Source organism: Crocodylus siamensis, chromosome 4 (assembly GCF_052110815.1).
Source record: "Crocodylus siamensis isolate JL-2025a chromosome 4, ASM5211081v1, whole genome shotgun sequence".
Taxonomy (NCBI): domain Eukaryota; kingdom Metazoa; phylum Chordata; order Crocodylia; family Crocodylidae; genus Crocodylus; species Crocodylus siamensis.
Window position 1 is genome coordinate 205824734 of NC_143398.1, and position 25329 is coordinate 205850062.

The window sequence follows — 25329 nt, forward strand, 5'->3', positions numbered from 1 at the left end:
GGCCACACTTAGAGTGGGGTGGTGGATGTCAGTGGCAGCTGCTGTGTGCAAGCTTCCCCCTCCATGTCGAGGGGACAGGGGAGGCATCCCAGCCAAAGCTTTGTCTAGCTGGGTTTTAAAATCCTTCAAGGATGAAGCTTGCACCACCTCTCTGGATAACCTGTTCCGATGTTTTACTACCCTCATAGTGAGAACATTCTTCTTAATATCTATCCAAACTTCCCGTGTTGCAACTTGAGACTGTTGTTCCTTGTTCTGAAATCTGCCACCACTGAGAACAGTCTAGTTCTACCCCCTTCAGATAGCTGAAGGATGCTATTAAATCCCCCCTCAGTCTTCTGTTCCCTTGACTAAATAAGCCCAGTTCCCCCAGTCTTTCTTTATATGTCATCTCCCCTAGCCCCCTCACCATTTTAGTTGCCCTCTGCTAGACTCTCTTCAACTTGTCCATATCCTTTCTGTAGTGGGGGGGGGCCCAAAACTGAGCACAGTACTCCAGATTTGGCCTTACTAGTGCTGAAGAGAGGGGAATAATCACTTCCCTTGACCTACTGGAAACACATCTACCAATGCAGCCCAGTATGCCATTAGCCTTCTTGGCAACAAGGGCACACTGCTGGCTCATATTCAGCTTATTGTCCACTGTAACCCCCAGGTCCTTTTCTGCAGAGCTGCTTCTCAGGCAGTCAGCCCCCAGCCTCTACTGGTGCATGTGATTGTTTTGTCCTAAGTGCAGGACTTTGCATTTGTCCTTGTTGAATCTTATGAGATTCCTTTTGGCCCAATCCTCCAATTTGTCTAAGTCACTCTAAATCCTAGCCCTATCCTTTGGCATATCTACTACTTCCTGAAGCTTGGTGTCATCTGTAAACTTGCCAAGGGTGCATTCTATGCCATCTTTCAGGTAGCTGATGAAGACATTGAACAAAACTGGCCCTGGGCTGACTTCCTGGGCACTCCACTTGATACTGGCTGCCAACTAGACACTGAGCCATTGATTACTAGGGCTGTGCAAAGCTTCAATCCCTGATTTGATTTGGTGGAGATTTGGCCCAATTTGGTGGCCAAATCTCTGAATCCAAATCAAATCAGGAGACCCTTTAATCTCTCTGAATTGAATTGGAACCCTCCGAATTGATTCGGAGAGCTTCAGAAAGATTTGGAGATTTGGACATAGACACAGATTTAAATGTTTTTTCTACATACCTCTAGGTAGCAGGGGCTCATGAGCGCTGTCATGCTGGGGCACATGGAGCGTCCCACAGGAGCATGGGGGGCTCCCCAGCACGGTTGGCAGCAGACCCAGAAGTGGACCAGAAGCACTTCTAGTATACTTCCAGGTCTGCTGGGGAGCGCACTGAGGGGCCCTCCTGGTTCCCCCTCCCTCCCTGGCTCAGCGACTGGTGCCTCCTGGGTCTAGGGGGACACCCGGTTCACCCCATAGCTGATCGCTGAGCCAGGGAGGCGCAGTGCGGGGCTCCCCCTGCGCACTCCCCAGCAGAACCAGAAGTACTTCTGGTCCATTTCCGGATTTGCCATTGAGCATGTGGAGGGCCCCCTGCACTCCTGTGGAGCACTCCATGCACCCTAGCATTGCAGCATTTGCAAGCTGTGCCTGCTACCTCAAGATATGTAGAAAAAACTTTTGAAGCTGTGTCTATGTCCAAATCACTGATTCCCCGAATCTTCAGATTTGGATTTGGCTGAATCGAATCAGGGACAGTGATCTGAATCAACAAATCAAATCATTGTCCCTGATTTGGGCTGAATTCAATCTGAATTGAATAGGGCCCACTTCACACACCCCTATTGATTACTACTCTCTGAGCCTGATGCTCCAGCCACTTTTCTATCCTTACAGACCATTCATCCAGCCCATACTTCCTTAGCTTGCGTGGGAGAATGTTGTGGGAGACAGTATTAAAAGCCTTGCTAAAATTAAGGTGCACCACATCCACCGGTCTCTCCGCATCCACGGAGCCAGTTACCTCGTCATGGAAGGCAACCAGGTTGATCAGGTATGACTTGCCCCTGGTGAATCGATGCTGACTGTTCCCCATCACCTTTTTCTTCTCCAAGTGCTTAGAAATGGATTCCTTGAGGATCTGATCCATGATTTTTCCAGGGACTGAGGTGAGGCTGATTGGTCTATAGTTCCCTGGATCCTGCGTCTTCCCTTTATTAAATATGGGCACTATGTTTGCCCTTTTCCAATCATCTGGGACCTCTCCTGATAGTCATGAATTTTCAAAGATGATGGCCAATGGCTCTGCAATTCATCAGCCAACTCCTTAGCACCCTCAGGTACGTCCTATCTGGCCCCATGGACTTACACATCCAGCTTTTCTAAGTAGTCCCTAACCTGTTCTTTCACCACTGAGGGTTTCTAACCTCTTCCCCAAACTGTGATGCCTGGTGCAGCAGTCTGGGAGCTGACCTTGCCTGTGAAGACTGAGGGGAAAAAAGGCATTGAGCACTTCAGCCTTTTCTGTATCCTCTGTCACAAGGTTGCCTCCCCCATTCAGTAAGGGACCCATACTTTCCCTGATTCTCCTCTTGCTGCCAGCATACTTGTAGAAACCCATCTTGTTACCTTTTACTTCCCTTGTGAGCTGCAACTCCAATTGGGCTTTGGCCTTCCTGACTTCATCCCTGTATGCCTGAGTAATGCTTTTACTTTCATCCCTAGTTATTTGTCCAAGTTTCCACTTCTTATAAGCTTCCTTTTTATGATTTAGTTTAATGAAGAGTTCCCTGCTAAGCCAAGCTGGTCTTCTGTCATACTTCCTAGTCTTCCTGCACACTGGAATGATTTGTTCCTGCACTCTCAGTAAGGCTTCTTTAAAGTACAGGCAGCTCTCCTGGACTCCTCTCCCCCTCAGACTCGCTTCCCATAGGATCCTGCCCATGAGTTCCATGAGTGAGTCGAAGTCTGCTTTTCTGAAGTCCAGGGTCCTTACTCTGCTGCTCTCCATCCTTCCTTTCCTCAGGATCCTGAACTCAATCATTTCATGGTCACTGCTGCCCAAGTTGCCATCCGCTACTACATTCCCCACCCGTTCATCCCTGTTTGTGAACAGAAGTTCAAGAAGAGCATGGCCGCTGGTTGGCTTCTCTAGCACTTGCACCAGGAAGTTGTCTCCAATACTCTCCAAAAATTTCCTGGATTGCCTGTGCACTGTTGTATTGTCCTCCCATCAGATGTCAGGGTGGTTGAAGTCCCCCATGAGAACCAGGGCCCGTGACTGGGAAAATTCTTCTAGCTGTTTGAAGAAAGCCTTATCCACCACTTCCTCCTGGTTTGGTAGTCTATAGCAGACCCCCACCACAACATCACCCTTGTTGCTTTCCTCTCTGACCCTAACCCAGAGAGTCTCCACAGGCCTATCTCCAGTTTATTACTGGAGCTCTGAGTAATCATATGGCTCTTTTACATATGGTGCAACTCCTCCTCCCCTTCTTCCCTGCTTGTTCTTCCTGAACAGTTTGTGCCCATCCGTGACAGTGCTCCAGTCATGTAAGCTCCCACCAAGTCTCTGTTATTCCAATCACATCATAGCTCTGTGACTGTGCAAGGACTTCCAGTTTTTTCTGCTTGTTTCCCAGGCTGCGTGCATTTGTGTACAGGCACCTGAGCTAACTAGTTGATTGCCCTGATTTCTCAGGAAGTATGAGAACACCTTCCGTGTTGCCCACTTCTGCTTGCTCTTTCACCAGATCTCCTGCTTCCTCACATGCTTTACTTGATCTAGGAACTGAATGCAGATTTCCTAGTCAGAAGACGACCTACAAATTGTAGCCAAATGCCCCAGTTAACATCTGCTCAGGCACTCAAACTGGGTCCCCTTCAGTGAAAGTTAGAGAGTAGGGCTGACAGGGTTTTTCTCTAGAAAGGATGTTTGACTCTAGATTTCAGACTTAGCTTTTTTCATTCATTCATAGTACATTTTTTCTCTCTGGTTTTTGGTGTGAGTCTGGTTTGAAGAGTCATTTTTAACTGATGGTTAGTAGCATCCAATGTAAGGATAAGACATTTATTGCTCTATTGGGGATTGTGAAGTCTGTGTGGCCTACTAGGCATTGTTGCTTTTAATTTTTGTAAGAACCTCATGAAAAGCAGATTGGCTTCTATTAGTGGACTGAAGAATTCTGTGCATTGAGGGAATGAAATAAAACCGTCATCAGAACTGGATCATAATTCATTGATTTCACATGATCTCTTGAGTGAAGTAGCCAGATTTGGACTCTTTTGCTCAGCAGAACCCCTGTTAGATCTCTGCACCTTTAAAACAATAATCTCTCCTAATGGGAAGATTTAGTTATCACCTCCCAGTTACAGTACAGACCCCCTTTGAGCTACTGCCAAACTCTAGCCCTTCATATATGGGAAAAGGACCACTAGGGGTTTGGTACCTCCTCCAAGGTCCATATGAGGCAAGAAGACTGGAAAGACTAGGAAATCTTCAGTCTCCTGTCAGCACTGAAGCAAGGTGAGAATTCCTAAACAGCAGTCAGCTGGGAAGGAAGAAGTCCAGCCTTACACAGATAGGACGCCATTGGAGAATGTGGGAGTTGCTTGACTCACAGGATTCAGCTTTGCATAACCAAAGATTGGTGGTTGGTGGTTCTTCAGAAAGGCTGCTTGGGTTCAGCCTGGACAAGGAAAGACAGAATTTTGATGGCAGAAATAAAATATCCTGCCCATTTTCTTCACTATGGGGTCAACAAACCCAAACACATAAAACTGTTTTTAGTCAATGTAGCAGCAAACTTATAACTCCTTAGCTAATTTCAGTGTAGCTGTTGTATGCTGACATACAGCTGCTTAGGATGTGGCTCTTTTCAAGAAAGCTCTGAAATACAATATACATGTACCCTAAATTGAAGATGAGAAGGGATCACCTGGTGGAAGCTGAGAGACATTTCCTAGGCACGGGAAACTAGATATGTCCAGTGAAGAAAGGAGGAGGAAGAGGGGGCATACAAGATCTAAAACAGATATAAAAAGTTTGCAGTGTACTGTATGATTGTTATTATTACAAAATATTTTTTTTATGGCATGGCTGGTCACCATGTTGGAAGTCTAGGAACCATTGTTCTAGACAAGATGCAACCATGTAAATGGGAAATTCTACCTCATATTGGTGTTGTATGTGTTTACTTCAACAAATCTAATAGAAGGGAAAAAGTTAAATTTTATTCTATGTGATTAAGACTTTCTGAAAATAGGTATGCGTGCTTGGAACCTACAGCTGCAACAGGATAGTAACAAGGATTTTCAGAATCAGGTGTTCTGGTAATTCTTTACACAATGCTGAAAGCCTAGTAATTTGTGGCTCAATGCTGTTATCTTCACTAACCATGAATATGATTTCCTCTGAAATAACTTCCATTCAGATATAACATAAAATCCTTTAAAACCAATTCCTGAAGATCTAAGGTTCATAAATCCTTAATGACAGGGAAACCAGGCACGATACACATATACACTAGGGCTGTGCGAAGCTTTGGTCTGTGATTCGATCTGGCAGAGATTTGGCCTGATTCAGTGGCCGAATCTCCGAATCTGAATCGAATTAGGAGACCCTTTAATTTCTCCAAATTGAATTGGAACCCTCCAAATTGATTTGGCGATTCGGACATAGACACAGCTTTAAATGTTTTTTCTGCATGCCTCAAGGTACCAGGTGGCCTGTGAATGCTGCAGTACTGGGATGGACAGAGTGTCCCTCGGGAGCACAGGGGGCTCCCCAGCGCACTCAGCAGCAGACCTGGATGTGGACCAGAAGCACTTATGGTCCAGCTCTGGATCTGCCGGGGAGTATACTGGGGTCTCCCCCGTGCTTCCCTGGCTCAGCAACTGGTGCCTTCTGAGTCTGGGGGGCGGTACCTGGGTTCCCCCCATGGCTGACTGGAGAGCCGGGAGGGCATGGGCTGGCCCCCTGCATGCTCAATGGCAAACCCAGAAGTGGACCAGATGTACTTCCGGTCCACTTCTGGGTTTGCTGCTGAGCATGTTGTGGGGGGCAGGGGTGGAGAGATGCTCCTGTGGGATGCTTCATGTGCCCCAGCATCGCAGTGTTCACGAGCTGTGCCTGGTACCTCGAGGTGTGTAGAAAAAACATTTAAAGCTGTGTCTAAGGCCAAATCGCTGATTCTCTGAATCAACATCAAATCTTCGGATTTGGATTTGGCTGAATCAAATTGGGGACAGTGATCTAAATCAACGAATCGAATCACTGTCCCTGATTCAGGCCAAATCTGAATCAAATATGGCCTGTTTTGCACACACCTAATTGTCAGAGAAAGATTTTAATATGAGTGCTGCCAATGCTGAGAGTTAGCTTGATTCCATAGTACAGTCAGAGCCTGCCCCCTGCTCGACCGCTAGGTCTGTCAGTCAGCCATGACCTAGATTCTGGTTCGCACATGCTCAGATCGTGTACAGCTTCTGACTGAACGCATGCTCAGAAGGAAGCAGGCCTGATGTAATTAGACTAGAAATTTCTCTGCGTAGAACAATTTTTGGATGGCAAATTCTTATAAAAGGTGTATGAGCCCCCCACTGTGTGTGGGCATTGGGCATTGAGGGTGTGGGTATTGAGAGAGTTGGTGGTGTGAGGCGTTGTAGGTGGAGGTTTGGAGAGTGTTGACATTCGCTGTGAGGGGAAGGGAGCAGCTTGACTCCTACACAGAGGCTGCTATTGGCAGGGACTGTGACGGGGGAGAGACTTCCCAGTCCCTCTCCAGGAGTTCCACTCCTCGTATTGGCTTTCCAATTTCGATTCCTCTATTGATTTTTCGGCTACTTGACTTCGATCCCCGGCATTCACCTTGACCACGGTTGGATTCTCTTCACTGACACCAACCGCCACGGCTTCTCTACGATCATCTCGGTCTGAAAGCAGCATCGCGTCTCATCAATTGGGACTGGCGTCATGACGATATTCAGTGGTTCCACGAGTTACAGTTGTTTGTTTGTGTTCCATCTTATGAGCTGTTGACCAGCCCTAGGACTAGCTAACAGGCAGCGGCCCCTATCCCTCACAGGGTAGATAGCAAGGGCTTGTTAGTGAACCCTGTGGGCCAACAGACCCCTTTGTTGTGTATGTTTGTTTAAACTGTAACCGAAGAAGCATCATCACCTACGCCTCATCAGTGTAAGTCAATAAACCACCTCGTTGTTCTATAACCAAATGATTCTCATGTCTCAGATCTCCTTGCCAGAAAACCCGCCTGTTTCATATTAAATCTGCCACCCCGGCCAACCGTGACACTGGGGCTTGGTTCATCCCCTCGGGACACTAATATACACAACTTCCTTACCCCAAACTGCTAAGTGTATGTGCCTTTATAGTTAAGGTCCTGAAACAGCTCTTGTTGAACTGGGTCCCAATTCAGGAAAGTACTTACTTAAACATGTGATTATACTCTAGTAATTTCAGTGTTGTTTAGACTTGGGCTTAAGTGCTTTATTAAATACATACTACCTTCCTCTAGAATTATGTGCATGGTATGGTTATGATTATTTTCTTTATAATTTATGTATTAAATCAATAGAACTACTCACAAAATGGTGTATTACATAGTATGACAGAATCAGGCCTTTAGGGCTGCATCCAGATGGGTGTGGCTGTGAGGGATTTGGCACTGCACACGTCTGTAGCACCATATACCACATATATATGGCTGCTTTCTCCATTATTGCCATGTGCAGTTGAATTGCAGGCTACTGATTATATGCTATATACATAGCTATGATTTCAACAGGTAGTTTTCCCTGTTCACAGAAAATAAACTACTAAAGACCTGATTTTGCCTATATACACACAAGCACACATACATATATAGCTATGTATATTTGCTCTTAAAATATATACAGCTGAAAATATTTCTTGTAAATGTTTCTAGGGAGAAGAAACTGAATGATGAAGCAAACATACATATTGAGAGCCTTGTGACCTCAGTATGTGGTAACCTATGAAGTCATTTGATTCTTTTCCAAAACAATTTTATTTCCCAGCCAGACATCTTGTAAATTCCATCACTTTGATTCTTTGTGAAAAGTTTTACATGATTCTCTCTTGGGGTAGTATAAAAATGTTCAGTGTTGGCACATGTTAGTGAGATGTAAAGAAGCTGGTTATCATCCAAGAGATTCCTGGACAGAAATAAACAGCTACTGTCCTTCCATTGTATTAATTACTAGCTATATTTATATTGCTTTTATGGATGCTGTTAACTCATTTTCAGCTACTCATACTTTCTGAGTCAAAATAATCTGTGTCTTAACGTCTGCTGCATGTGTATACAGGATGGGGAGGAAGAAGGCAATAATATGAAGTTATGGATTATTTTGTAGGGCTGTGCAAGGCTTTGGACTGTGCTTCAGATCCAGAGAAGCTTTGGATACTTTGGTGTCCAAAGCAGCATGTCCAGATCGAAGTGCTGGCTTTGTTAGGCTTTCTGAAGTGGTTCGGAGCTTCTGAACCACTTCGGAAAAGCTTCAGAGCTTTGGAGATCTGGCTATAGGGTATAATGGGGCACCAATGAATATCTATAACTTTGTTGTTTTCTGTCTGATTTGGATGAAACTTGCAGGAGTGGTAGCTTCTGCTGAGAGCACACATCTACCAATTTTCAGGAAGATCAGTGCAGGGGTTAGGGGGGAACTGCACCCCAAATTCTTGAAAGAAAAACTCATGTCACAGTTACGTGTTACACCACAGTGGGGTCAAAACTGCAGGGGTGCTGGCTCCTGGTGAGGCCACAAAGCATGCCAAGTTTCAAGGTGATAGGTGCACGGGTTTGGGGGGAACTGCACCTCAAGGTGCTGACAGGCAAAGCTCATGACATAGAATCACAGAATCAATGAGTCGGAAGGGACCTAGGCAGATCATCAAGTCCAACCCCCTGCCATGGGCAGGAAGGAGCACTGGGGGTGGCAGGGGTCATAAGACCCCAGCCAGGTGCCTATCCAGCCTCCTCTTGAAGATTTCCAGGGACGGTGAGAGCACCACCTCTCTGGGAAGCCTATTCCAGGCTCTGGCCACCCTTACAGTGAAGTAGTTCTTCCTGCTGTCTAACCTAAACCTATCCTCCCTCAGCTTGTGGCCATTGTTCCTAGTGACTCCAAGGGGGGCCCTGGTGAACAGACTTTCCCTGAGTCCCTGCTGCTGGCCCCTGATAAGGTTGTAGGCAGCCACAAGATCCCCCCCTCAGTCTCCTCTTGCGGAGACTGAAGAGATTCAGGTCCCTCAGCCTCTTCTCATAGGGCTGGCCACAGAGGCCCCGACCATATGAGTGGCCCTCCTCTGGACCCTCTCCAGGTTCTCCACGTCCCTCTTGAAGTGCGGTGCCCAGAACTGGACACAGTGCTCTAGCTGCGGCCTGACCAGCACCGCACAAAGGGGGAGAAAGACCTCTCTGGACCTGTTAGCAATGCCCCTGTTGATGCATGACAGGGTGCGGTTGGCTCTGCCTATTGCTTCATTGCATTGGTGACTCGTATTCATCCTGGAGTCAATCATGACTCCAAGATCTCTCTCTGCCTCTGTGCTGTTGAGAGGGTCAGCCCCTAGCCTGTAACCATAATGCTGGTTCCCTCTCCCCAGGTGCAGCACTCTGCACTTGTCCTTGTTGAACCGCATCCTGTTCAGATCCGCCCACTTCTCCAACCTATCCAGGTCTGCCTGGATGTGGTCCCTGCTTGCCGGTGTATTCACTTTACCCCACAGCTTGGTGTCATCAGCGAACTTGAACAGGGTGCTCTCCACACCCTCGTCCAGGTCGCTAATGAAGATGTTGAACAGCACTGGCCCAAGGATTGAGCCCTGGGGGACTCTGCTGCCCACACCCTCCCAGGTCGACATTGACCCATCCACCACCACCCTCTGGGTGCATCCCTGGAGCCAGTTTGCCACCCATGTGACTGTGCATTCGTCAGTGCCGCAGTCCCTCAGCTTGCCCACCAGAATTGGGTGGGACACTGTGTTGAAGGCCTTCTGGAAGTCCAAGAAGATGACATCGACTTCCTCCTGCCCATCTAAGCTCTTTGTTACTTGGTCATAGAAAGAGACCAGGCTGGTCAGGCAGGATCGCCCTGGCACAAACCTGTGTTGGTTACCCCTCAACATCACTTCCCCTGCATGGCTCTCACATAGATGACCCTGTGTGCGTTAAGGTGCAGTGGGCTGAAAACTGTAGAGGTGGTGTCCCCTGCTGAGGCCACAAAGCCTGCCAGCTGTTGAGGAGATAGGTGCAGGGCTTCTGGGTTCTGGGGCCCTGCACCTCTAGCTGCTGACAGGCAAAACTCATGACATGCGTGCTTGTGCAACTGACTGTCTTTGTTCTGGGGCAGTTGATTGTCTGTATTGATTATTTCCTCTCCTTAGTTTGTAGTTTTGTAGGAGTTAATCGCTGCTAATAAACTCATTATCTAGTAGCTACTAGTAGCTAGGTACTGCGTATTGAGCTGGTCCCTGTATGAATCACGATCGATTGGTAACTAGTAACACAGTAGCTTAGCAGCCAGGCCTGCAATAGTTCTGCCCCCCTGCCCCCCAAACCTGTGCTCCAAGACACACACAGTTGCACAAGCACCCATGTCATGAGTTTTGTCTGTCAGCAGCCAGAGGCGCAGGGCCCCAGAACCCAGAGGCCCTGCACTGATCTCCTCGACAGCAAGCAGGCTTTGTGGCCACAGCAGGGGCTATCAGGCCTGCACCTATCTTCTTGAAACTTGGCAGGCTTTGTGGCCTCACCAGGGGCTACCACCCCTGCAGTTTTCACTCCCCTGTGGTGTAACACACACACGACATGAGTTTTGCTTTCAAGATGTTGAGGTGCAGTTTCCCCCAACCCCCTGCACCAATCTTATTTAAACTTGGCAGGCTTCATGCTCTCTACAGAGGCTATCACCTCTGCAAGTTCCATCCAAATCAGACAAAAAAAGCCAAAGTTACAGATATTTCATTGATCCCCCATTATACCTTATGGCCGGATCTCCGAGGCAGATCTGAAGCTTCGGAGCCACTTCGGCCAGATCGAGGCAGGAACCTGGTCCAGAGCTCCAGATTGGATCCCTGGTGTCCCAAGTGGCTGGATCCAAAGCTGGATCGAATAGCTGCACACTTGCACAGGCCTACTATTTTGTCTTTGATCTTACCAACTATTCTGTCATATTTTTGTTGGTGAGTGAGGAACAGAGCATGAATGGCAAGTATTCTTCTTTGCACCTCTGAAACTTCTGTTTCAACCTTGTATGCCAGACTGCAAAAGCAGCTGCACAAATAGCAACACTGCCTCTACAGAAGGCTTCTGCTGGGGTAACCTTAATTTCTTTTTGTGTTCCCAAAGCCCTAGTTGGCTGTGAGCTTACTTTGGTAATGATGGCTTTGCCAAGGTATTCAGTGCTCCCTTTGCCTTTTTCTGTGGCTCCAAACATACTGCAAGAGCAATCAGGAAATTGCTGGGAATCAGCCAGGCTTGGACCACCAGAGAGAGGCAGTGATAAGTAAACAAAACGACAAACATTTTGAAGTTGGAGGAAGAATGCTTTTTGAATTTTAGAGGCGTGTACAAAACCTGGTCTACACTTTAAAGTTTAGCTGGCATACTTAAGTCAGTAATGAGCTCTAATCAATGCAGCTAAGCCAGCAAAAGCCCTTGTGTGATTGTAGTTATACTAACAACATTGTCTTTTTGCTGATATGGCTTATGTCCCTCAGGGAAGAGATATACATTGCATCTTCACCTGAAGAGTCTAACAGTTACTACAAGCAAGTCCATGTTAGTGGTGACAAAGCCTTCAATCTTTAATGAAGGTTTCTGAAAATCATGACCCAATTCTACCTATCATTTGGGTCTGTATCAGGCCTAACTAACTAACCAACCGTTTCCGCCAAATCATGGCGCACATGTTTTAGAACACCTTGAACTAGTCAATAATAACTAATGACTAGTTAAATTTCAAACATACCTTCAACAAGGGCCCACATAGTAGGCTACTAAAGAAGCTAAACTGCCATAGGATGAGGCAGTGCCATGAATTAAAAACTATGAGAAAAAAAGTAGAGTAAGGTAAAATGTTCAATTTTCATCATGGCAAAAGAATACCAGAGAGCTGCTTCAAGGTTCTGTATTAGTCCAATATATTGTTTAATTAGTCTGAAGAGGAGCCAAATAGTGAGGTAGCAAAATCTGCAGATGAGGAATTGAGAAATTAAAAGGAAATGCTTTTCTACACAAAATACAATGAAACTCTGGAACTCCATTACCCCTCTAGGGCCAAGAACTTAACAAGGATGTTAGCAGGGATAACAGGGAAATTGGCAGGAATATTACATCTCATGGTTCAGGGATTAAACTGATTTATAGATTTTATAAATTGTATAGATTTATAGATTTATATTAGGCAGGAGGAGGAGATCAATGTGGATTGATCCCCCCACCTGTCCCACATAGTTATAGCACCTTTCACCTGGTGCTTATCATTGTCAGAAGCTGGATACTGCTCTGCCAGTCAGGATGGATTCCAGGTTTGATGCAATACAGCAAATCCTATGCCCATATCCATGTAAGGGCAAACTTAGGTTGAGGCATATGCTTAAATTCCACTGGCTTCAGTCAACAGTGAGTTTCATCCTTAACAAATAAAACTTTACATCTCTGTGAAGCAGGGAAATATTACATATTTTACTTTGTGGGGAAATTGCAGCATGCAGAAATTATACATTTTATTTGAGGTCATACAGAAAGTAGGCACCAGGTCTCAGAATGAAATCCAGATCACTTGAAAGCCAATCTTTTGTTATAGTCAGAAGAATGCTACAAAAGGGATTAATGAATGAATACGGGCAGGTCTACAAGTTCATTACTCTGCAGCAGTTACTACACATTTACTTTAGTACATGCTTAATGAAGTACTAACTAAATGTGCAGTGACTCATGCTACTGCACAGTAGCACCAGTGCATAGTTTTTTTTCATGTTTACTGCACACTAGCCTAATAACATTGCGCAGCAGTATATTAGCATGGTTTTTGCGCAGCACACTACTGCGCAGTGTTATTAGGCTACTGTGCAGTAAGTGTCTTATGTAAATGCACCCTCCTTTTATTAAATTCTTAATAAACTCTTAACTTAAATTTTGGGTAAAATTTTCAGCAAAAAAGAATGATATACTAAATGAGCTAAAATAGTATATGATAAGAACATATTTATGAGCTAAATCCTGAGAAATAGATTAATCATTTTAAGTGACTTTCAATAGTGACTTTTACTATATTTGTCCTATATAATTTTAAATTACACAAAATGTTGAAAGTCATACAGGATGCTATTTCAAAATAGTCTAATGTGATATATTATCTTTTTGTAACCCAAAACTATGCTGCCTCTCAATAAAAAGTAACAGTTTCTTGTGCAGTACCATACTTCTGGGTTTACAATTCCAAATGGTCTTAGAGGGAAAGATCTTTAGGGCCTGATCCTGGAAAATCTTATAAATGTAAGTAACTTTATTGTCTTTTACTAGTATTGCTTATATGAGTAATATTAAATGAGTTTACTCATGTGAAACTGTTTCTACCAAAACAGGATCTAATTTTGCTAGAGGATCCATTAGCCAGAATTATATTTCATAAACTAATGTGCATATTATGGTGTGTATGTAAATACACACATAAGCAAAGACAAATCAGCACAGGTAAATATACACACTTATTCTTACCAGCATTAGACCAGAGAATAAATAGCAAAATTCAGCTTTGAGCAAAGGACACTCCTCTTGAAGAAGTAGGAGATGGAGAGTTGAGTGAGTTGTCATCTTCAGGGATGGATTCAATAGCTGACAATGATTTGTAATATTCATCCTCTCTGTCAAGCACTTTGATTTGGCTTGAAACAAAACAAAAAAACCCTTATTTTTAATAATAGTTAAAACTTAATATTGTCAATATTTTAAATAAAAACTTGTCTATGATGGGGAAATGAAAACACTGAAATGTGTCAATGCAAGAAAGAAAAGAAAAGTTCAGATAATTTGATTAACCAGAAATAGTGTTTGTATGTCTCTCTATCTTGCTGCCTCTTTTTGTGCCATAAACATATTCCACAGGAATGTGCTCTGATTAGAATGAGTTAGAGCAGACTTGATTGAGTCTGCTGCAGGGTCATGTGTATTTAGCGTCCCATGTTTCAAAAAGGTGGTGGGGATGTTTTAACTAAAACCCATTGGACGAGCTCTAGTTAAAGCACTCCCCCAACCATTTTGAAATCTAGGACGCTGAATACACTTGACACTACAGTGTTTTAATTAGGGTGGTTGTCCAGGAACTGTTCTAATTAAAACATTCCCCCTCCTACCCTGGAGCACGTGTATAGACACCTCAAATGACTCTGATGATCAGTAGAAGGCCACACAGCCTTTCACCTCTATGTCCACAGTAAAGCCATACAAGTTTTTGCTTACAGAAAGTATTTTATATGACAAGAATACTGTTGGAACATTTTCCACTAATATCCTATGACTTTTGGCTATATATTCATTATTTGGAATTGTATAGACTCTACAGGCAAAAAGCATTTCAGCTTAGGAGTTTTTGTGAATGATGGACTTGATCCAAAGCTTACCAAAAGCAATCTGACTAACTTAATTGATTTTTCGATCAGGCTTCATTTATTTCAAAGATATAGAAAAATGACTATGCAAACACTTCTGGCCTGAAACTTCACACCAAAACTATGTAGATTATTTTTTGTAAGACTATTTTTTGTTTATAAGAGAAAGTGGAAGTCAGTCACAATTATTTGCAGAAAAGAAATAAAAAGAGCCATAAAATATCATTAAAACACCATAGGTTTCATTTGAATGAATGCCTCAAATGCATCTTTGCTCTCTTCACCAGAAGTGGTCGCTATCTGGCCTGTGAAAGTAGAAAGTTAAACCTGTTACCACTGCATGATGATCTGTTGGTTTTTGTGAAATGCATTTAGGTATCTCACCCAGCTTTCTAGCTACACACACTCTCACAGTAGTTTGAATTAATTAGTTGAGTGGGCAAGGAAGGACACTTTTCAAGAAAGAATTCCCCTCTTCATCTTCCCTTTCTTTGAACAAGTTGCTCTTGAGGAACGTTAAAAGCATACTCCTAGAGTGGTGGTGAGAAGCCTGTACATCTCTTGTCCCCACTGAGCTTGTTCCAGGCCAATGGACACCAGCTTTTAAGAGTTGTAGTCTGTCATTTTTCATTATTAATACTTGCATTTTAAAAACAGCAAAAGAAAGCTAACATTTCCTTGAGTAATACTGTGAGAGAGCTGGGTAGGAATATTCTGTAAGAACTTGTTCTAGTGTCTGCAGACAGTAGTAGACACATGTTTTACTTCTGTAGAAAATATCCGATGTCAATGCACAGAGAAATGTTAATTGTTTATTTTTAGAAGCCTCTCTAGAAAGTTTTGCATATTCTGTAATATCACAAAGGAGTTCTTCTGTTTACAGTTACTTAGAACTAAGAAGATAGATATTTACCCAAGTTTTCTTGGCTTCCTCTTGCTCCCTTGATATTCTAGAGCTCCCTGTGGAGAGGGCCAAGAACACACAGTCAAAGCAAAGCAGCAAGTCGTTAATTTTTAATTCAAAGTGATTTTGTGTTGAATGCAAGCAGATGCTGATAATATCAGAAGTCACAGCATAATTTTTTTGATCAAAGGGCTCAAGTGAGCCTGATGAAGCATGCATCTTGCTCGTCTTTGATAAACCACATCAATTATTCACCGTGAAGGCAGACATCCTGACATGAAAGCAACAGATAAAGAGCATAAGCACATGTTCAAGACGAGAGCAGAAGAACGTGGGGGTGGGGTTGGAAGGGCTGAAACAGGTATTAATAACAGAATTATTAACTGGAAACAAAGCCAGTAAAACAGCTTTATTGCTACTTTGAACTCACATTTAATTGGTTATAGTACATGTTGTCCTCAGGGCTATTCAGCATTTTGGGCTGCTGACATCGTCGACGAGGTGTTCTCAGCTTCTGTTCAAGATAGTTTTCTGAACCTACAGTAAGATAATGCAATTTAGTTTTAAGCTGTGCCAGGTGCTCTGAATGTCTTAACATATTTTAGACTATAAACAGTTCTTTCTTATGTCCTATTTGGTTCTGGATTTATTAGCAAATCTGTCCTATCTAAGCAGACATATAGAAAGTTTGGAAACTTTGTTTCCTGTTTTGAGACTTGGTTCAAACAAGAGTTTTTAGATAAGACCTTTTAGTTTTTATTTGCATAACATTTTATTCCTACATGTACACATATAACATAGTTCTGTGTTCCTTTCTTTATACTGACACCTTCTGTAAGAGATGGTGCTTGGGAAACATCATCTAGTAGCACCAGCAAAATGTCTAAAGTAGACGGTTCTAAAATGCTCTGACCTATGAAAATGAGTCTACTAAAATCTTTATTTTTATATAAAAAGTTAGCTTCTTGACATGGCATTTTGCTTAATTGTAACAATAAGTCTAGGTTGGAATAATGCTTCCTTCAGAAAATTTGAGGCACACATCAGCTAAAAGTTGCTTCAAGTCATCTGATGAGTTCATGTAATTTAAAGAGATAACAATTTCAGGTGAGGGTAATAAAAAAAGCGATGAAAATATTGTATTAATAAAATAAATAAAAAATGGGAATGCATTTAGATTTCTAATAGATTATTTCCACATATTTTTTGATCTTTCCAGAATCTGGTTTTATAACAAGAACAATAATAGCAATAACAATAATTATATATTTTTAGTTGAAAGGAACACTTGACTATTTAACTTGTATTAGAAACTCTGAAGTAAAAGTAATAGTCACAGTCACAGATGAGCATTAAGTATGAAATTAAATAATTTTCAGAGGAGAAGAACAGGCCCCTACAAGCCTCTTCGAAGACAGTAGAATTGAAGGTAATAGGGGTTCTGTGAAGATACAGGGCTCCGCTTGCACTGCTCTGAGTATAAGGTCTCGTCTTCACAAGCATGTAATATTGTAAAGCAGAGTTGTGATTCATGCAAATCCCCAGATTACCAACCACTGGGCATGTCTACACATGCACATTTACTGTGCAGTAACTGAAAATTACTGTGTAGTAAAGGCAGCATCTACATGTGCATGCCTATACTGTGCAGTAAATATGGCAACTTACGCTGACTTGGGTGTAAATTTGATACCTGCATGATGCAGGTATTAAATTTACACCCGGTTAGTTACTGTGCAGTAATGCACATGTAGACACTTTACTGCACAGTAACACTGTGTGTGGATTGACTTGGGACTAATGTTAGTCCCAAACCAGTCCACACACAGCCTTACTGCACTTTAATGCCTGAATGTGTAGATGCCAGCCTAAACCCACTTACTGTTCAATAATTTACTGCACAGTAAATGCATGTGTAGACATGCCCACTGTGTTCTTCTGCAGTTACCTCTGAGTCAGGTAAAGCGAACAGCTGAACCTAGGTTTCTCACAGCCTCCTGGAATGCCTAGACTATCTGTCTACTCTGGGATTACTCTCCCTCTCTCTAGTTGTTTGCATAAAACTTAGGACATTTTTACACATGTTCCGGGGGTGGGGGTGGGGGGGTGGGACACTAATTAGAATGGCTCTGAGACCTGTTCTAATTAAAGCACTGTAATGTCTCATGTATTAGCGCTGCAATGTCTTTTGTGCTTCAAAATGGCAGCAGGGGTGCTTTAACTAAAGCTGAGCAAATGAACTTTAGTTAAAGTGCCCTCACCACCATTTTGAAGCATGGGGACACTGATACATGAGATGCAGAAGCTGGCTGGAGTGCGCTAATTAGCATGCTCCAGAAGACTCCATTGAATTTCCTTTGATGTGCTGTAATAACAGTGTGCCAGAGTAGACTCCCAGTTTGTCTACAGGCAACCTTTGAGTGTTGTTAGTTTCCACCCAATGTGGAAAGGAAACAGTTTTGCAGGTTGGGAAAACTGTTCCTTGCCCAGCTTTTCTCTCAGATACTGTCCAGAGATGTAACTGCCCCAAAATCTTAAAATACCTTTTTTTGGGAGAAAATTAGCTGTTTGTAAAGGCAACAAAATAACTACTAAATAAAGTGTTCCTCTTATTCCCAAAGCTTAAGATCTTGATGCTTTCACATTGTACTCATATTGCAAAGTGTAGGTTAGGGCTGTACGAAGCTTTGGTCCCTGATTTGATTCAGCAGAGATTCAGTCCAATTCATTGGCCGAATCTCCAAATCTGAATTGAATCAGAGGACCCTTTAATCTCTCCAAATTGAATCAGAACCCTCTGAATCAATTTGAAGAGATTCAGAAAGATTTGGTGATTTGGACATAGAGACAGCTTTAAATGTTTCTTCTACATACCTCTAGGTAGCAGGTGGCTTGTGAATGCTGCAATACTAGGGCACATGGAATATCCCACAGGAGCATGGGGGGCTCCCCAGTGTGCTCGGCAGCAGACCCAGAAGTGGACCAGAAGCAATTCTGGTCCACTTCTGGGTCCAACAGAAAGTGCACCAGGAGGCCCCCCACGCCACCCCAGCTCAGCGACTGGTGCCTCCTGATCTGAGGGGGGCATCTGGGGTCCTCTTGTGGCTGATCATGAAGCTGGGGGGAGGGGGTCCCCAGTGCATTCCCCAGCAGAACTGGAAGTGGACCGGAAGTACTTCTAGTCCACTTCCGGGTTCATCGCCAAGCATGCAGAGGGCCCCTCTGTGTTCCTGTGGGATGCTCCATCCACCCCAGCATTGCAGTGTTCATGAGCTGCACCTGGTTCACGAGGTATGTAGAAAAAGCCTTTTAAAGCTGCGTCTATGTCTGAATCACTGATTCTCTGAATTAGCATTGAATCTTCAGATTCGGATTTGGCCAAATCAAATCGGGGACAGTGATCCAAACTAAGGAATCAAATCACCATCCCTGATTCGGGCTGAATCTGAATCAAACAGGGTCCATTTTGCACACTCCTAGTGTAGGTCATTGTTTAAGAGATTTTGGCAGTAGTACTTCTATCTTTGCTGCTTTTCTTGATTTTCTCTATAGAGACAAAGCATAAAAATCCTTTGCCTTCTGTGGGTCCTGAAGTTCACACACCATTCCATATTCCTGAACATTTCCATGTCCCCCCCACCCCCAAAAAAAAAAAAAAATTAAATTTGGCCTTGGAAGTAATCATAGAGCAGGTCTATACAGAGCAATGCTTTGCCATTCAAGAGATATTATAACCCAGCTATGAAAATACTAGTTCATGTACTTGAGTTTATCTGGCTAAAGGCAGGGATACCCAGGTTAGGTTCCCATATGCTCATTCCAGAACTGGAAGCAGAAGATTCATATTAATCAGATTCTGTGCAGAATAATTTCTGCCACCCAGCAAAACTAATTAGCCTGGGCTCAAGGCCATGCTAACATGGCTAAACTGATTTTCATAGTTTCATAGTTTCTAGGGTCAGAAGGGACCTGAGTAGATCATCTAGTCTGACCCCATGCTATGGCAGGAAAGATTACTGGAGTCAAAGGAACCCAGCAAGGTGTTCATCTAACCTCCTGTTAAAGACCCCCAGGGTAGGAGCCAGCACCACTTCTCTTGGAAGTTGGTTCCAGATCCTAGCCGCCCTGACCATGAAGTAGTGCCTCCTGATGTCTAGCCTAAATCTACCCTCTGCCAGCTTGTGACCGTTATTCCTGATCACTCCTGGCAGTGCTCGGGGGAACAGGGACTCCCCCAATGCCTGCTGGTCCCCTCTGACTAGTTTATAACAGGTCACTAGATTCCCCCTCAGCCTTCTCTTGTGGAGGATGAACAGGTTCAGGTCCTGTAGCCTATCCTCATAAGGCCTGCCCTGCTGCCCCCGATCATGAGAGTGGTCCTCCTCTGGACCCTCTCCATGTTGTCCACATCCCTCTTGAAGTGTGGTGCCCAGAACTGGACGCAGTACTCCAGCTGCAGCCTGACCAATGTCATATAGAGGGGGAGGATCACCTCCTTGGACCTGCTTGAGATGCATCTGTGGATGCATGACAAGGTGTGGTTGGCCTTCCTGACTGCATCCCCACACTGCTGGCCCATGTTCATCTTGGAGTCAATGATGACTCCAAGATACTTTTCTGCCTCTGTACTGACAAGAAGGAAGTTCCCCAACCTGTAGGTATGGTGCCGGTTGTTCCTCCCCAGGGGCATCACTTCGCACTTGTCAGTGTTGAATCCCATCCTATTCTCATCCGCCCACCCTTGTAATCTGTCTAGGTCCGATTGTAGCCTATTTCTCTCTAGTGTGCCCACATCCCCCCACATCTTAGTTTCATCAGGAAATTTGAACAGGGTGCTTTTTACCCCCTCGTCCAAGTCACTGATGAAGATGTTGAACAGTGCGGGCCCGAGGACTGAGCCCTGCGGAACTCTACTGTCCACATCCCTCCAGGTCGAAAATGACTCATCCACCACCACTCTCTGGGTGCGGCCCTCCAGTCACTTGGCGACACAATTGACTGTGTGGGTGTCGATACCACAGTCCCCCAGTTTCTTAATGAGAATGGGGTGAGAGACAGTGTCGAAGGCCTTCCGAAAGTCCAGGAAGACTATGTCCACTGCTACCCCTGCATCTAATGATTTGGTGATCTGATCATAGAAGGCCACCAGGTTGGTCTGACAGGACCTGCCACTGATGAACCCGTGTTGGTTGCCCCTAAGCATGAAATCCCCTGCTGGCCCCTTGTGGATGTGTGCCAGAATAATTTTCTCGAACAGCTTGCCTAGGATCGAGGTAAGACTAACTGGCCTATAGTTTCCTGGATCCTCCTTCTTCCCCTTTTTGAAGATGGCCCTCTTCCAGTCCTCCGGCACCACACCAGAGCACCACAAGTGCTCGTAAAGCCATGCCAGGGGTCCTGCAATGACCTCAGCCAATTCCTTTAGTACTCTAGGGTGGAGATTGTCCGGACCAGCTGACTTGAATACGGCCAGTCCCTTCAGAAGCTCCCTAACTAGTTCCTCACTAACCCTTGGCCTAGGTGTGCCTCCCCTGGGGCCTGCGGGGGGCCAGTGGGAGGGGTGGCTGTTCCTGTCCCTGCTGAGGAAGATGGAGGCAAAGAAATCATTAAACATGTTGGCTTTGTTGTCTGGTATGACAACCAAATTTGCTAACGCGTCCTGCAGGGGCCCCACATTACCCAGAACCTTCTTTTTACCCCCTATGTATTTAAAGAAGGACTTCTTATTGTCCTTAATCCGGGAAGCTAATCCCAGTTCCATCTCTGCCTTGGCCTTCCTGACTGCCCCCTACATCCCCGACCAACCGCAGTATAGTCATCTCTGGTGATGTCCCCTCCCTTCCATTGGTTGTACGCCTCCCTTTTAGCAAGGAGACATTCCCAGATGCTTTTGGTGAGCCCTCCTGCTCCCAGTGATCTGTGTTGGGATTACCTCCCTTTGGGCTTGGAGGATCGTCTCCTTAAGGAGCGACCACTCTCCTTGGACACCTGGCTCCTCCCCTCCCCTCCCCTCTGGGACCTCAGTGCTTCCCTGACTATTCCCCTTAGCTCATTGAAGTTTGCCCTCCTGAAATCTAGGGCTGCTGCCTTGCTGCAGGCCTTTGCCACCTTGCGCTGGATGATGAATTCCAGCAGGCAATGATCACTATCGCCCAGGTGGTTGAGCACCCGCAGCCCCCTCACCAGGTCATCTCCCGTGGCCAGCACCAGGTCCAACAAGGCATCTCCCTTGGTGGGGCTGTGCACCTCCGGGGTTAGATGGAGGTCCTGCATTCTGGCTAAGAACCTACGTGAGCTGGAAGGTCTGGCTGACTGCTCTTCCCAGCAGATGTCCGGGAAGTTCAGGTCCCCCATGACTACCACATCCTTAGACTTCGCTACCTCCGTGAGCTGACATAAGAATTCCTGGTCAAGCTCTTCCCCTTGGTTGGGAGGTCTGTAGTAGACCCCCACCGTTAAGTCTCTTTCCCCTCGACTGCCTTGTAATCTAACCCAAAGCACTTGAGAGTGCCCTTCCTCTGATTCTTTGTTAATTGATGAGGATGGGTATTCCTCCTTAATGTAGAGTGCCATGCCCCCATCTTTCCTTCCTATCCTGTCCCTCCTGTACAGCCTATAGCCCTTGACATTCACCGCCCAGTCATGCGTTGAGTCCCACCATGTTTCAGTGATCCCCACTATGTCTGGGTTCGTGTCAGCTACCAGGAGGGTGAGTTTCTTCTGCTTGTTTCCCATACTACGAGCGTTTGTGTAGAGGCATTTGAGGCCTCCTGTGGATGTGTGCACTGGCCCCCTAATCCCAGCATTGCCCTGGCCCCTGTCGCTTACCTGTATATACGTTTTGCTCATTGGTCTATGTTTTGGTTCTAGGGTAGTGCAGAGCTAGCTTGTGTATCTTTATATAGCACTGTTTTCTGCTGCATAGATTTAACTTTAGAGTTCCCAACCCCATAAAAGAAGTTCCTGGCATTGTCTTGGGAACAATGGTCTCAATCTTAGGGTCAGATTCTAATGTCTAAATCCCCAAAACATATTTGGTTACACAAGTGTAAAGTTTGTATGAGTGAAGAATCATGCCCTCTGAGTCCAGAATTCCCTCACAATTATTAGATACAAGCCAAAAGCAAGTACATTGCAGGTAACTTTTAAAAAGTTTGTGTTCTTATATGATGTCATATATTGGGATACTTTTTTTCTTAATTCTAAAACATATTCCATTTTATTTTGCAGAAGTTTCTATATCAAAAGTCTATGTTGCTAGAGTTTATTTTACCCATATGAATTCTGATTTGCTAAAGTTTTGCTCTCTGTTTTTATCCTGACACAATTATTTCTGCATATTCCATGGGTGGTCTGCAGCTTGTATTCTCCAAAGGAAATACCCTTTCAGTGGGCCCATTTGTCTTAGTATTTAGTAGCATACAATATGAATGGTAAGAAAATCTGGGAACATTTATTATAGATTATCATAACTGGAGAAAACTGTATTAACATGTGCTCACCACTCACTATTGAAACAGGCATGTTCCATGGAGTCTGAAAACATTTGATGACAAATTTGAGACAACTCATAGGAAAAATCACATATCATTTTAACAACAATAACAACAAAGATATGAACCCAGTATTTTTTTTTACATAGCTACCAAAGTGTGCTAAGGGTCTGTGGTACACCTTAAAAAGTCTAACTGTTACACACATCGTTCTCAAAACCAGAAAAAAGAGTAAAATTACATTTCTTACAGCATTCCCTTCTTACAACCTCCCAACACTTTTTAAATGGGAGAGATGACTCCTTTTTCTCATGTTATGTCCAGTTATGCCTTAGGACTAGACTGAAACTTTTCACCATGTGTTAAACTGACTCACTTCAAGAGCAGCAAGGAAAAGAGTAACAGCTCTTTCTTGGTCCATTCCTTGCTGCAGTGCAGCAGTGATGCACTTACCAAACAGAGATAATATGTCTTCATTGCACTATTGTACTGAATTTTATGTTGGTAGTGACAATGGTGAAAAGGCAAGTTAGTCGAGGCGTCACTCAGCCCATACCCACATATCTTTCCCTCCTCACCTGTATACAGAGCAACAAATCTGGGCAGATTTGGCCATATTAACAGGATTAGAATCCAGGTAAATCATAGATCTCAAAAAGGAATTGAAAATGGAAGATCACAAACAAGGAGGGTTGTTTCTGACTGGGTCTGGCATAATTATTATGGTTAATTATTAATTGCATTATCATAACACCTAGGATTCTGAGTAATGGACCAAAACCCCACTGTAATCAGCACAGATCCCCACCCCCACTCACCACCCTCCAATGCCTGCTCAAAATTGCTTACAATTAAAATAGAAAACAAGAGATATAGCTACATATAGATGGGGAAACACAAGAGAACAATGAAACAATATTGATGATTATGATAGGAAGTGGTCTTAGAACACCTGCCTCCTAACTGCTGTCAATTTTCTTTGTACACAGCTTCAAAATGGAGAGGTTTAAGGAAGGTTTTGAAGGTGGGTAATGAGATAATTTTGCTGGTACTTACAGGGAGTGCTAGGGGCAGTATAGGCAAAAGCAGAAAGGTGCTTGTTTGAAATCTAATGTGGATGATGGAAGCAGGCATCATCACCAAACCAGAGGTAGGATTGGATAGCTCAGTACTAAATGAAAAATGACAAATCAGGTGGGAAAAGGCTGTGAGAGCTTTGGAAATAAAGTTAAGAAGTAGAGATTGTTGTAATAGAAAAGAGGCAGCCAGTGGAGGGGATCTGCTCTTAGCGTAATGCTCTTTACTGTCTTGATGACTGATTAGTCTAAAGTCAGCAGACGACAGGGCAGGGTTGCACCTTGGGGACTAACTGGTTTTGAAGAAAGCATAAACATTTTTGCTGATAGAATTTGGCTGGTGAATAACTGTAAGGACAAGTCAACCATTACATATGTTTTAAGACAGCTAAATGCAAGATTATCAATTTAGGAACAAAGGATTGGGGACTGTATTTTGAAAAGCAGCGACTCTGAATGGGATTTGGGAATTGTAGTGTGTAACTGATGGAACACAACGTCCCAATGTGATGCCATAGCTAAAAATCTTATTAGGGTTTTTGAATGCATAAACAAGCAGATATAAGGTAGAAGTAGGGAGGTGGCTTACTGCTATAATAAACAGCATTAGTGAGACCATTACTCAAAGAAAGATGTCAACAAATTGGAAAAGACTCAGAAAAGAGCTACAACAATGGACTGAGGTTTAGAAAACCTGCATTCCAATGAGAGATTAAAGCAGCTTAATTCAATTTATGCGGTGCATAAGAAGATGTCTGATGTGTGGCTTGTCACTTTAGCAGACAGCAGTAGATCCAATGGCTGGAAGTTGAAGACCAATTTAAACTAAAAATAAATTGCCATTGAGTGTAATTAACCATTAGAACTTAGAAATGTGGTGGAATCTTCATTGCCTGAAGTCTTCAAGTCAAAATACAATGTTTATCTGGATGAGAGGCTTTAACTTTAATACATTATAGACTTGATTCAGGCAGCCAGACTAGTTGGTCAGAACAATTTAGCACTATTTCTAGGCTTACTTGCCATGGCTCACAATCTGCTGGGATTTTTTAGTGTTAATGATGAGCTCAAAGAAATATTTTCACTGTGGAATTTCTCTTCTTATGATTACTTTTTTGTTTTACAATGGGAAGGAACATTTTTCTTTGGGTTATCCATAGCTTCCATCTTACTAACAATCTTGAAGACATAACCTGGCCTGCAGGAGACTTGTATATTCCACATGCTATATATTA

General features: G+C 43.9%; 1 protein-coding gene across 1 annotated transcript in view; it reads right to left on the reverse strand.

The window, feature by feature from the left end:
* Nucleotides 1-25329, reverse strand: part of MYO3B (myosin IIIB) — a 357238-nt gene that overhangs the window by 27281 nt on the left and 304628 nt on the right. The window contains exons 33-35 of the mRNA XM_090041713.1: nucleotides 15956-16062; nucleotides 15535-15581; nucleotides 13732-13898 (exon numbers count right to left, since the gene is read on the reverse strand). Coding sequence (XP_089897839.1) covers nucleotides 13763-13898; nucleotides 15535-15581; nucleotides 15956-16062 — 290 coding nt within the window. The 3' untranslated portion in view covers nucleotides 13732-13762. The remainder of the gene's footprint in view (nucleotides 1-13731; nucleotides 13899-15534; nucleotides 15582-15955; nucleotides 16063-25329) is intronic.